We start from the raw sequence: 14,195 nt of genomic DNA, 5'->3' as shown, positions 1-14,195 counted from the left end.
TATTTCAGAGGATTATGCTTAATAAATCGAGAGAAGCATAAATCATGATCATGATTGAAATATGATTGATCATGCAACTCTTAAGTTTCCATAATTCTGTTATTTTCCTGTTTACCACTGTGAAGCTGTTTTAACACAATCTGTACTGCATAAAGCGCTGTAAAAATAAAGGTGATTGACCTATACAGAACAGCCCTGTTGATTAGGCTGTTGATAGAACTAACAAAAGCTAATAAGCTTTTAATCATTAACTTCAAATTATCAAATATAAGCCAATTTTTTTTTCATGTCAGTCTATCAATAATACATTGGCATTTCTTCCCTCCTGTTCTTTATAACGCTTAATTCTCTTCGCTAGGATTATTAAAGTCTACAAAGGCTCATCACATAATTAATGGCTCTAACCCTCACCACTTAAACCCTGACGGCTAGTCCAGTGAACCTGCCTTTGAAAAACATAGCCTGTCTTAAAACATTTTTCAAAAACCTCTGGTATAATCCATCTTGAGTCACACATGCATGTTTGGGTGATCGGAAGATGCGTGGGGGGGCACGCTCATAAATCAGCCATTAAGCAGTAGGGACGAGGCAGGGAGGCTACAGGGTTAATGAATTTCTCCGGCTGGTTGGGGGTTGCTCGGGGTCCCGGCGAGGGATAAGACTGGATGCGTAGGAGCAGGTTGTCCAGAGAGGCCCCATCAGTCAGATCAAAGGTGTCTGCAGGGAAGGTCACCGGTTTCGGCCAAAGACCTGTCCAGAACGAGAGAGAGGCAAGCGACTGAAAAACACTAATAAACAGTTGTGAGAGTTGCGATTCTGTACATTACTCACCTATAAACTTCATGTATGCACGGTCATTGTTTGGAATTCCTGAATCACTATGGACAAAAGAAAAACTGGGAATACATTAGTTAATGCATTAGCTAACATGAACTAACAATGAGCAATACATTTTTTTAAGTATTTATTGATCTTTGGTAATGTTAGTAAAACTATAATTGTTGATCATTTGTTCATGTTAGTTCACTGTACATTAATGTTAAAAAATACAATGTTGATTTATATTGTATTTAATGCAATTTTATTTGTAAATCTTGAAATTAACATTGACTATATTAATAAATGCTGTAGACGTATTGTTCATTATTAGTTCATGTTAATTAATGTGGTTAACTAATGTTAACATATAGAACCTTACTGTAAAGTGTTACTGGAAATCTAGCGCTTGATTTGAGTGGAATCAATGTTTTTCTTCTAGCTAAAAAAAAAAAAAAACTTGTGTAGGATTGTTGGTATGATTGAGGCAGATCTTTCCTTCCCAAATAATGTTTTTCCCCCATTATTACACTCTATAATGTTTAGACTAATCCTACTGTTTTATAAAATCAAAACAAGCACACATTTGTCTTTTTGCCCTGAATGCATGCGTGTGTCATTTTTCAGATGAAGAGTTTTTTCATCAGCTTTTCCAGTTTTTTTTTTTTTGTACATTTACCAGTTCAGTGATCCACTGACTGCCACTAGAGGTCAATGGTTAACTCCATTTTGGCTCAGAATGGACTGTTTTCTTAAGGGTGACATGTTGAAGATTTAGAGATAGGCCTCAGTGCAGGGGATGTAATTGTTGGTTAAACCCCCTTTAATCCAAAGGATTTTCTATACAACTGCTAATTTGTCAAGACCATCATTAATATCTGATCAAAAATACAAGACATTCCTCAACCAAATAGATGCTTCAACAGTGAAAAAGATTGTTGTAGTTGAATGGATGTGCTTCCACTAGAGGTCAATGGTTAACTCCATTTTGGCTCAGAATGGACTGTTTTCTTAAGGGTGACATGTTGAAGATTTAGAGATAGGCTTCAGTGCAGGGGATGTAATTGTTGGTTAAACCCCCTTTAATCCAAAGGATTTTCTATACAACTGCTAATTTGTCAAGACCATCATTAATATCTGATAAAAAATACAAGACATTCCTCAACCAAATAGATGCTTCAACAGTGAAAAAGATTGTTGTAGTTGAATGGATGTGCTTTAACTTCTAGGATAACACTATAATGTTTGTTTTGATGTAATAGTTAAGGTTAGGATTAGTTTTTTTTTTAATTGTCAGTTATTTAAATGGTCTTCTATCACTCCAGCAATCTTCAGCTCCACCAGGTCTGAAAATTAATTCCTCAAATCCATTGAGGTTATTCATGGAGTTAAGCGTTAACAGGCTTATGGTATGGCATTGTATAATGGCATGGATTTATACCACAATCAGTAGAGTTGCATTAAATACACTCAGAATTCAAGAAAGAATATTTTACATTTATTCTGTTTTCTATGTACATTTTGTTGTATGTACAGCAATTCATGTTTGTATGTTTTTGACAGTTATTTGTAGGCATTCAAAATTATAAAGCAGACTGATTGTTTTTCTGCATTTTCCCTCTCTCTCTCTCTCTTACCTAAAAAGAAAGTTTGACTACCAAAGTCAAAGTAATGAAAAAAGTCAACCTAGCAAATGGCCTTTAAGGTAAAGTAACAAAGTTTTAAAATACAAGAAAAATAAATACTATCAACAGGAAACATCTGCTTATTACAAGTGTCCAAAAATAAAGATCTGCTTACCAAAGTTTGATGCGATATTGTATCTCAGATGTTCTAGAATAACTCAATAGCATTTTTGAGTTATTAACTCTGTGATTGGTGCTTCGAGAAAGATGTTACTCATCCGTGTACAAACAGAGATACTGGGGCCAGTGTGGCCATGATAACTAGCTTATAAGTACTATTAAACTATCAATCTGTTTTACTGTTAATTTGTATTGTGTGCTGTGCCACACAATTTCCTGCTAACATTTTTGTAAAAAAGTGATCATTTATCCAATTATTTTTACTGACTTTTTGTATCATGGACCTACTGGTAATTCAGAGACATAAAGATGCATACATAATTTGTGAACACTGATTTAAGTGGAAAAAACTTGTAATACATCCCTGAAAAAAATCTGCACCACCAAAATGCGTTAGTCTTGACTAGCTAAAAATCAGCACATAATCTGCTGTGATTTGAGAGACAAATGGTGCTCACTGACCAGATTCCCATACAGGTTTAAAGAAACCATCAAGCATAAAATCCCAAACATTTGTTCTATAACATATTGCCTCATACCTTCAAAGTACAAAGTCAAAAACAACTCAAATAATGAAATGAAAAAGTACTATAAAACTGGATTGGTTTCTTTAATTATTTTGTCATCCTTTTCTTTTTTTAATAAAAGGTTTGTCAATAAATCTGTTGGCAACCTTGTGCATTTGTCTTTGCATTGAAAGGGAAAAGTTCTTTGTCCCTGATATACAGTCAGTATCACGCAAATGCATGTCTCATGTTCCTGTCCTGCTCAAACACTGAGGTTTCAGTGTTTGACAGTGGAGGACAGATAGGATATCAGGACCTTTGACTTCTACAGAGCACCATGGTGGAGTTTCTTTATTCTTTCTGTAGTTTTATGATGCATTACTCTTTTCTTTTTAACGAATAGTGGTTCCTTGCTTGTACACCACCTTGGATTAAGCTTCTGCTGAATGCATGAAGTCATGCTAATAGCAGTGCCGTGTAAACGATTCAGTAGGAGAATCGTACTTATCTGCACTTCAGTATTGTAGCACATTATAAAACAGTATGCAATAATAAAGTATTGACTGTAAATTATAATTTTAATTTTAATTATTAAATGGATGCCACCTTATTGGTACAATAAAGCCCTCTCTACACCTACCCTAACCCTACCCGATACTTTATTTTCAACTTTTTGATTATTTCCTTCATTTTTATTGAAAATAAATGCCTTTACGATGTGATACGAGATTTGAAAAGAGAGAAAAAAAAAGTTCGGCAAAAGGCAGGATCGAACCCGGGTCGATTGCGTCAAAAAGCCAAGGCTTATCCATCTGCACCACTGGCGCTGATGTTTTATAGTCACTTTTAACTAAATGTAAATATACACTCCGTATTTTTTATTCCATAGTAAGGGCAATTCATACAATGCATTTAAACTGAGCTACTTTAATACCATCTCAGAACTTTCTACCACAACTCTGCTGTTCTTCGGCTGGTTCTTCCTGTATACGTTGATTGACAGATGTCTCGTCCAGTCAGCGGTGAGTAATCCCAAACCAATGGCGCTGTCTCAAACTATACCTATCTCTTCCGGTTTGTCTGTTTTGTCCTTGTGTTTTCTGACTTGTTCATTTGTTTTCGGATTTGTCATTGTGTTTTCAGACTTGTTATAATGTTTTCTGAATTGTTGTTGTGCTTTCTGAATTGTTATTTAGTTTTTTAGACTTGTGATTTGTTTTGCACTTCTCGGTCACCGTATCTTTGACATTACTTTGGCTCTCACCTTGTAAAAAAAAAAAAGACATGTTGGGACGCACCTTTCACCTCTCATGAACGCACTATGTGCTTGGCAGACTTCACAAAACTTTTGTATATGACTTTTGTACATATACTTTTGTATATGACAATTTTGATGCTCCTTTTAAAAGTGCAAACTGAAATTTTTCAAAATATTGTCTGTAATAATGTATTTTTCGAAGGTTGACCTGAATTGGCCGCGCTTTGGTAGATGCGAATTATTTCAAGTTGTTGTTCACTACAGTTACCTGTTGTTTTCGTCTTTATATTTATTCAGTTTATATCTCTTATCTTCTTATTTTTATTCACTTTATTTCTCAGTTTTTTCACTGATCAATTTAATTAACTGAAGTGCGGTTTTATTGAAACTTGGAAAAAAGAGCCGTGCGTGACAGCAGCAGGTTTTATATATATGAGAAATTGTGTGTGTGTGTGTGTGTGTGTGTGTATATATATATATAGGAAGAATGTGTGTCATATGCTCATATGTAACTAGTGAAATGTTGCTCGTGATGAGATAAAGGTAACCTGATTGGTTATAAGTAAGAGAAATAAGTGGTGAAAAAATTTAAAAACCAAGCAGTGTAAATAATTAATAGACTTCCTCCTGTCCGTTAATTAAAAACCACCATTTTTCTTTTTGTATTAAAATCAAGTGCGAAAAAACTACAAAGTATGCACTTCATCTCGGCGGTCTCTTAAAAAAGCGTCGAAAAGCCTTCTAGAGACGTCAAACAAACAGACCTTTGGCCGTCCCGGTGTTTTACTCCAATGAATACATACTGGTAAACAAAATTGGTCTAAAATAAAGTCTGCTAAATGTGCGCAGTTCGATTCTTTCTCACACCAGTCGAATCAATTATTACACAAACCATTATCCATATGCGTGTTAGACTCACCCGATACGAAGTGTCCATCTTTATCATAGCCTATACTTATTTGCAAATATGATACCCACTATCAACTATTTGGACTATTTGACTACAGCGAAAAACGAGTTTTTAACTGCACAAAATTAACATTAACAACTGTCCATCCAAAAGTGCAACAAGTGTGACAAAAACACAGACATGCCTATGACAATTAATGTAATCATTTATTAAGGACACACTGTGCATATTGTTTGGGTGTACAGTCATTTATCTCTGTATTTAGTTATTATTACAAACGACCCCCCCCTCCCCCCCCCACACACACACTTAGCCTAGGCCTATATCATGTTCAATCAACTAGCTTAGAAAGACGAGGTAGAAATATCATGGTTGGAACTAGACTATTAACCAATTTTCGAAATTTGAATATTCTGAGAAATATAACAGCTGACTAAATAATAAATCATGATTAGTGTAACATTTCGTTTTCATAGTGCTTAGCCATTTAAACATTTCGGACATCTTTTATTCTTCTTTTTTTTTCTAAGTAAAATATGTGATAGTAATTCTCGCTGATCTGTGTGCATAACAATAAACGCGTTGCATTATTAACTGTAATACAGCCAGACTTTCAATATGCAAGACGAGCTATGCTTTCAAGAAAATCACTTAACCGGCTTATGAACTGATACCTTTTCTTGAATTCAGAGAGGAAAAATCAACAGGTAAGGTAAATAAATAGATTTATAAATACTCGTTACATTAATGAATATTATAAATTCGTATCAGAGGAATCAACAGTTACAATTAGCAACAATATTTTTGCTTGCTACACAAATATTTTTCTTCTTCTGCAAATCTGCCAGAGTCCCTAAAAGGCTATGAAATCCAGCTGTTGTCATGGTCTTACGACTACTTGAATTGGAATCATTCTATCAACCAGGAATTATAAGTCGAATTTGTGTGACTTTCCTAAAACAGATAAGCCTATGCTAATTCTATAATTTCGTAGATTAACAAATTCGAATAAATTTTTTTTACTTCATATTTATAATGTTAAAAATGATCAAAACACGATAACCTAAAATTCTCGTCACTCATTTTATCCCGTCTTACCTTATGGTTTTGGTAAGATGTGACTGCAATGAAAGCCGTTTCTGGGAACACATGAGTGCAGAAAGCGGTGTTTTTGGATCCAAATCCGTTATTTTCATCTGCCTTTACGATGTGGATCCTCGGTTGATATTTATGCATGGAATTCAGGATAATCTGAAGAGAAAATAGAGCGCAAACATGACCGACCTGGTAAAGCAAACATCTCGCATCCGCGTGCGCATTATTCAGCTGATCTTTTCGATTACAGACAGTAGGCTAATATAGCCTACTATATTAATAGTAATACATTTTATATAAATATGACCTCCTCCGTACCGCTTTGAGATCAATAATTAGCGCTATTGCGGTCCGTCTGTCCGCACTTAAACTTGAGACCTGCTTTCCGTGGACAAGCCTAATTGTAGTCTCGGATTTCTAGAGACACTTTGCTAAGCAATGTCCCCTTTTTTCTCCTTTTGCATGTTTTTAATACATGCAAAATGGTTTTGTCCATTTCTAAAACCTCCTGCCAAATGCTATTTACTGTTCAAACGAGACTCAAACGCTACATCTGTCTACCAAACAGAAGTTTTACAGGAGTGCTGAAAAATGTCCATCTGTAGTAGCTGTTTTGCAGTGGTCACTTGTCTTGAGTATGGATTTTAAGAAGAATATTATTCAAATTACTTTTGTCCAAGTTCTTGTCAGCTTTGTGGGTTGTTTCTATCCTCCAAGTCAAATGTGTGTGTAATGTTGGCTACTCTAAGTGGATTTTGTCTAAACTTTGCATTCTGGATGAGCATGCCAAGTTTACACACACACATGCATTCCTATTTTCCATTTCCATGCTTTTCCCCTCGCATGCATTCTCCAAACAACTGCAGTGTTTCTCCTTTGATCAGTGGCATCGGTCCACTCCCTCCAAGCAGCTCTTGGCTCAACACAGCACTGAGACTTGGAAAGCAGGGCTCGCTGTGAACTTTTACCATTGCTCTCAGTGGAGAATATTGTGAGAATATTGCAATAACAAGATGAGTTATTGCTGAAGGTAAAATACAAAATGCATTGCTTTAATATCTGTGATGTCGAAATGAAATAATTCACAGTTTTCTGAATCATCAGGCATGCAGCCATGCACACTGTAGACCAACTTGGATTAAACAAGAATTGCAAACACACAGTTTTGGCGAAAAGCTGAGTGAGACATAAGAATATTTGGAGAACTGGACATGAGAAAAGTTTTTTTGTGGGACCACCCACTGGGAGTGCAGCATTTGTCTGTTCTGGGGGTTCCCTGTTGTCCCATTTCTCCATTTGCCCCTACGCTGTATGATAGTTTTTAATGATAGTGAGCGATCACTGAGGGCCATGAATGTTGCCCCACTCTTTCATGTTGCCAACATCACAGGGACTCTGAAACACTGCAAATTAACAGCCTTTGTATACCTCTGTCCATCACTCATCACACTCTGTCATTAAATATAAACAGTTTGAAGCACAGTTATCCAAACTCCACCATTTTGATATTTCTGGACGGCTGCAAGAGGCAAAGAATGTGTAGGCCTATGAATGCTTGATGAATGGTAAATGATCAAAGCCAAAACTGTAGTTTGCTTCCATCTAAAAACATCTTTAATTTGGAAAATTCAAACTGTGTTCTCATCCTCGCAAGTTAACTATTGCTTTTACTGTGTGCATGCTTTGTAAGTTATCCACATGGGAATTATTCTAAGTTTCTTTCAGACATTTTTATCTCATCACTGGAGTCTAATTAAGACAGAGTTCTGAACTATTGGTTTGTTTCATGTATTGCCTAACATGTTCCAGCTTATTGCATGTTCAGCCCTGTTTCTGAGACTAGTAATTATAAATAGGTCTGAAATTATTTCAACCACCTGGAACAACAAACCGATAGATTGTTATTTTGGTTGAGAAGCCGTACTTCATTTATAAATCCCAGGGCACTCTTTCAGCACAAAAGGGGGCATGCCAAGAACCACTGCAACCAATCAAAAATGCATTCTGGACAGAAATTTACAACTCGGCTCACATTCCAGCTGGGCTCCGATTTCATTCTACCAGCTGAGGTTTGGCAGGAAAACAAGCCTGATCGACTTCAACCTTGTGATCCGAACTAAACAGCAAACTGCTTGCAGTCACAGATATGCATATGAGACATCTAAGCACCATCTGTTCAGATACAGACACAATGCTTCTTTTCCTAATCTCACTCTTAAGGTGATCTGGCTTGTCCAGAAATCTGAGAAATGTTGAACCTCATGCTTTATTAAAACTTTGAGCTGAGCAACTTTTGAATTGAAACTGCTGAGCTCGGGCTGGTCTTTCTTTCACCAACAGCAAAAAACTCCTCTATATTAGTTTACTGTGCATTATGCTGAAAGTGGATGCTACACATATTAAAATCTCTGGTTCCTGAAGAATTAAATTTCTTTAAACCCAGTTTATAGAGAGTAAATTTATAATCTGAATTTAGTGTTTCCACATCTGAGGCTGTCTGCCCGTGTTTCTGTTGTCACAATTATCATTACCGGATTTAAGATGTGTTTTGGTTATTACACTATTCTGGTTTTTGTCAGTAGCACCTCTTCAGGGGTGGATTTCCTGATCTAGATCCTTGGATACAATTCATCCACAACACTACCTGATCAGATCGACATGTGTGTCTCTTTAAAATCTCAAATCCTCTTTCTCTGCTGTCATTTCAGTTTTTTTTGTGTGCTGATTTCAAATAGCTACAATCCAAAATGTGATAATTTTGTAAGTAATATATTTGTTTATTCAAGCAAAAAGTTTCAAAGCAAATCCATGAATCAGTTATTCACTCACATGTCCAAAGGGATCAAGGTGGTTGTTTGTTAATTTAAGCTTCTGGAAAGACACCAGTTGCCGCATCCAGTGCGCTCCAGTGGCTGGAGAATCTGGATGGACGTACAGCCTTCCCGGCATCGCAGGTTCTGCTTTCCCTGTCACAGACCTGATTCGTAGTGCAAAAAACAGCATTTTAAACACAATTTTGTCTTTATTTATACATACATTTGCTTCACTGTAAATACACATTGACTTCCCTCAACACTGTAGTCTATAATACATTAAATATTTTATATTACTTTTATCTTACTTAGTTATCTGTCATGTGATCATTGATATTACTCTCTGCTGTATTAGGGAAGTCACTGTGACAGATTTGAGATTCTGTTTATTTGTCCATGCATTAATTATTACAAGGATCATTTCATTAAAACTAAAAGATGTTTTGTTCCCTCAACATGTTTCCTTTATTGCAATTGAAATGCGATCCAGCCTACTACCTCCCATTATCATGCATCACTGTACATATCATGTATTGTACATAATGTCTTTCAAAGTCCGGTTTATTTGGTTAATGGCTAAGATGATGGTTGATCAAGAGGGCCATTAGTTCCATGAGCTTGCACTGAATGGGTAATTATCAGGGATATTGGCTTGTGGACATCCTCCCTCAATAACCTCAACAATTTAAAACCACTGACCCTAAAAAGGAATATAAAACAAGTAGCAGTTCTGTGCAGCAGATGGAATTGTCTGTACAGCAATGCAAAGGTTATTTTTTCTCATCCTTAATGTATGCATTTTAAAGTTTAAATAGTTTCAACTGAAATGTAAAAACTAATTTGTGTTACCATTAAGGAATATTTTAATGGCCACACTGCCTTCTTTAATTAGGCTGTGTCCCTCAGCACTGCACCTATAATCTTTAAGGATTAATAATGAGAATGAACGAGCCTAATTTATTTATTTGACTAATATGTGTTGCACCAGCTTGATATTCTGACAGGTCTTGTCAGGAACATTTGAGAAGGTTCTCTTTAGTACTAGAAGTTGGCTAAGATGGACAATTGAAAACTTCAAACTTTTGAAGTCTTTGAAAATCTTCCAGAAGCCATCTACTTCAGTGAAAAAAGAAGTAATGTCAGAAATAAAATGAGCAAATAAATAACCTGCATCAGTAACTTTGACTCTTCATAAAACAATTGACTCACGAACCATTTGTTATCGGCGAATTTATAGCGGTGGTCGTCCGCTGGCACAACATCCATCAGCAGAATGTATTTGGTTTTTGGGTTCAACACGGTGACCTTCACTTTGAAGCTTGGGAACATCCGCCTGTGGATAAAAATGGGAAAAATATTGCAGCACGGATTGCCTACAAGATGTGTTTAAGCTTTTATTTAATTATGATGACATAGGCTACTACTACTACTACTACTACTAGACTTTTATTTGTCAACTTCAGTGTAGATTTGTTACAGGAGAAAACATATTATATTCATTTAAAATACATATAGCCTAAATCGATCATTTTAAACCAGCGTATAATATTTATTCTGAAGTGCTCATGGAGACGATTTTTTGACACTCCACAAAATCAGTTATGTTGAACGGTCGAGTTGCCTGTTCAGGTTTGTGGCGATTTTGTCAAGAGTTTTTACTCCAGACTATAAGGTAGAGAATACGTTTTTTCACTAAACCGACGAGGAAACGATATTAGTACAAAAGCCACCTTGTCCCGCTGTGTTCAGAGAGAAAATCAGTTTTTGAAAGCCGCCGCGATGTGACTGAATAATAAATGACAATAACTGCAAGACAATTTGCTATCAGGCATACGGACTCATTTAGGCATTTATAACGTTAAACATCAAAATAATTTCCAGCGATGATCTCGGTATTTCTCGATCTTTTTATCCTCTCACACTGAGCCTAATGTCAAGCAACAGCAAAGTCGCAGTGAGGAGTTCATGCCCACTGATTTCATTTTTTAACCCGCATCTGATTGTTAATGAAAGAGGACTACACGCTTGCTGAAATACTAACTTCAGTGTTCAATATATTTTAACACTTCTCCGCTAAAAGAGAATAATAACAATGCCGCAGATATAAACCACCAGACTGCTGCTATCTTATAAACAATTAGTAACCTTAAAACAGACTAGCAAATCCCGTTAATTGTACATTTCAGAGACAATGCTGTTAGTATGCGATGATAATATTGTAAACAAATGTTCTTAAAGTTTTAAAGTGAGATCTACGTTTGGTGCATAACTGTAACAATATTGGAAAAATCTGCATCGAGAATCCAAATGATGAATATTTCCAGCTTCAGTAATAATACGCATAAAAACTCTTAAATCATGGGGTCAAACTAATGCTTACTGATTTACTGGAATTAGCTCACTGCTAACAATGCAAAATGTTGTAATCTCAAACTTTCAAAATACATTCTTAATAATAAAAAAACAAATACAAAGTAGTATAAATAATACTTATATAATACAAAGTTAAAATGTTGAAATACATCTAAACAAATCACTATTAGAGCTGTGTAGAAACCTGACTTTTATGCTAATCTATATAGCACCAAGCAAACCACATTGTGCCGTTAAAAATCAAAATGGAAAAAGTATATTAAAATCTATATATGTCCATTGCAGTAGGAAGAATATATAAAATAATGGACTCATTTATAATGAATATTGTTCAATTAGTATTATTATTATTAATAATAATAATAATAGGCGAATTATATTCATTATAAATGAGTCCATTATTTACGAATGCAGATGCACTGCAGCTTTTCAAACATTAATAAAGACGGTGCCGCTACTCAAAATGGCTTTCAAATTCATGTGGAGGAGAGAGAGAGAAAAAGAGTTGTTCATCTTTAAGTATAGAAAGAATGCTGGCCTAGAGTAAATCACTGTAAACGCAGAATTCGTTTTTATTAATAAAATGGAAGATTAAGATAGTATAACTTTATGTTAGTAGGACTAAGCTACATAAGCATGTTAGTTGCACTTCATTTGAATTCTTGAGTAGCCTAAGCTATGACTCAAACACACAATTGGATTGCTTTAATTTAACGCAACTTTTATGCTAATCTATATAGCACCAAGCAAACCACATTGTGCCGTTAAAAATCAAAATGGAAAAAGTATATTAAAATCTATATATGTCCATTGCAGTAGGAAGAATATATAAAATAATGGACTCATTTATAATGAATATTGTTCAATTAGTATTATTAGTATTATTAATAATAATAATAGGCGAATTAGTATTATAACGATTGTAATGATAAATTCGCAATTGTGCTTTGTGTGCATTTTTTATTTTTATATAGCCTAGGTTATCCGAAAACTACATATGCAATGCATTTTCGAAACATTTGTAAACATTTGTGTCTTACCTCCCTGCTTTGGTGATGATCATTTCAGTTCCCACTTCATGAAACTTTGTCCACAACTCTCGCTCGTGTAAGTAAACTTTTATCCCTTCCATTCCCTTTTAAAAAGACAGATGCAGACATGGAGAATGAACGTAACGAATGCAGATGCCCTGCAGCTTTTCAAACATTAATAAAGACGGTGCCGCTACTCAAAATGGCTTTCAAATTAATGTGGAGGAGAGAGAGAGAAAAAGAGTTGTTCATCTTTAAGTATAGAAAGAATGCTGGCCTAGAGTAAATCACTGTAAACGCAGAATTCGTTTTTATTAATAAAATGGAAGATTAAGATAGTATAACTTTATGTTAGTAGGACTAAGCTACATAAGCATGTTAGTTGCACTTCATTTGAATTCTTGAGTAGCCTAAGCTATGACTCAAACACACAATTGGATTGCTTTAATTTAACGCATTTTTGTAGAATCATCATGGAATGACAGCAAAGAAAGATGTGTATTTCTTTTTACAGAAATACGTGAACTAGTTACATCTATACGGAGCCAGATTTTCATAAGTGCGTACACAAGTTCGATTACGAAATTACTTGTAGTTGCAATATTTAGTTAGATATTCGCATTTATGTATATTATATTCGTATTTATCTCATTCTGTCAATCCACATTTGAATGCTCTTCGATAGCACTTGTGTAGCCTCTGTAAGTTTTATGTTTTGCTTTGATTGCCCTCTGAACAACAGTACGTGATGAAATTACTGCACAGTTGTTACATTTGTTACATTTTTTTTGTCTAGGGGTTGGAGAAAAGGTGAAAAAAATTTTTTTTGGAGGTCATCACTCCTGTCCCAGCCAGCAATCACCACACGAATTTTAAATACAATTGTTTTTTTTATTGACTCTGGTTTAAGGGGGGGAAGCAAGAAACTTCAAGAAGGGACCAGGCCAAAACAACAAGCAAAAGAAGTCTAAATGTTGGGAGGATCAAACTAACTTACCTGAATTAAATAATAATAATAATAATAATAATAAAAACAAATATAAACAACATAACTCTTACCTCACTCCCTAACTAACTAAAAACAGGTGAAAACACGATTAGCAAAAGAAAATGGCGTCCATCTCTGTAAGGCTTCCACAATTAAATACGGGCAACAACAAAGGAATTTGAACAGTATATAGTTCAACAGAGTCAAATTATAAACAGGTTAGATTGGTTAACAAAAGAAGTACTTAGTAACACAAACTCGAGGCATAGGCTCTCACTACAGTCAACCAACACACATGCTCAACAATCACATGCTGGGGCAGGAGGAAAGACTCTCTCAATTTCCTGGCTTTCCACCTCAGCTTTATCCACCACTTATTCATTTTCTTAGGTCAGCGGCTGATCAACTATTGGCTCAGATCTGCCACTAGCGCATCTCTTACACGTTTACATAGCTGTCCAAATCTGGACATTCCACATACTTCTATTGTTTTTATATAGCTAACACAATTAGCCTACTATGTATATATATATATATATATATATATATATATATATATATATATATATATATATATATGTATCATATGTAAAATATAGA

The 14,195-nt window shown here is 35.2% G+C and overlaps 1 protein-coding gene across 1 annotated transcript in view; it reads right to left on the bottom strand.

Annotated features, from left to right (window-relative positions):
• Window positions 1-556: 556 nt before the first annotated feature.
• tbx5a (T-box transcription factor 5a) overlaps window positions 557-14,195 on the bottom strand; it is a 14,744-nt gene continuing 1,105 nt past the window's right edge. Inside the window, exons 3-8 of the mRNA XM_016289158.1 lie at window positions 12,617-12,711; window positions 10,417-10,536; window positions 9,220-9,367; window positions 6,353-6,546; window positions 832-878; window positions 557-750 (exon numbers count right to left, since the gene is read on the bottom strand). Of these exons, the coding sequence (XP_016144644.1) occupies window positions 557-750; window positions 832-878; window positions 6,353-6,546; window positions 9,220-9,367; window positions 10,417-10,536; window positions 12,617-12,711 (798 nt within the window). The remainder of the gene's footprint in view (window positions 751-831; window positions 879-6,352; window positions 6,547-9,219; window positions 9,368-10,416; window positions 10,537-12,616; window positions 12,712-14,195) is intronic.

The sequence above is a fragment of the Sinocyclocheilus grahami genome, unplaced genomic scaffold (genome assembly GCF_001515645.1).
Source record: "Sinocyclocheilus grahami isolate Dianchi unplaced genomic scaffold, SAMN03320097.WGS_v1.1 scaffold241.1, whole genome shotgun sequence".
NCBI classification, from domain to species: domain Eukaryota; kingdom Metazoa; phylum Chordata; class Actinopteri; order Cypriniformes; family Cyprinidae; genus Sinocyclocheilus; species Sinocyclocheilus grahami.
The sequence above is the reverse complement of the archived record's forward strand: the minus strand, read 5'-3'. Positions and strand labels throughout refer to the sequence as shown.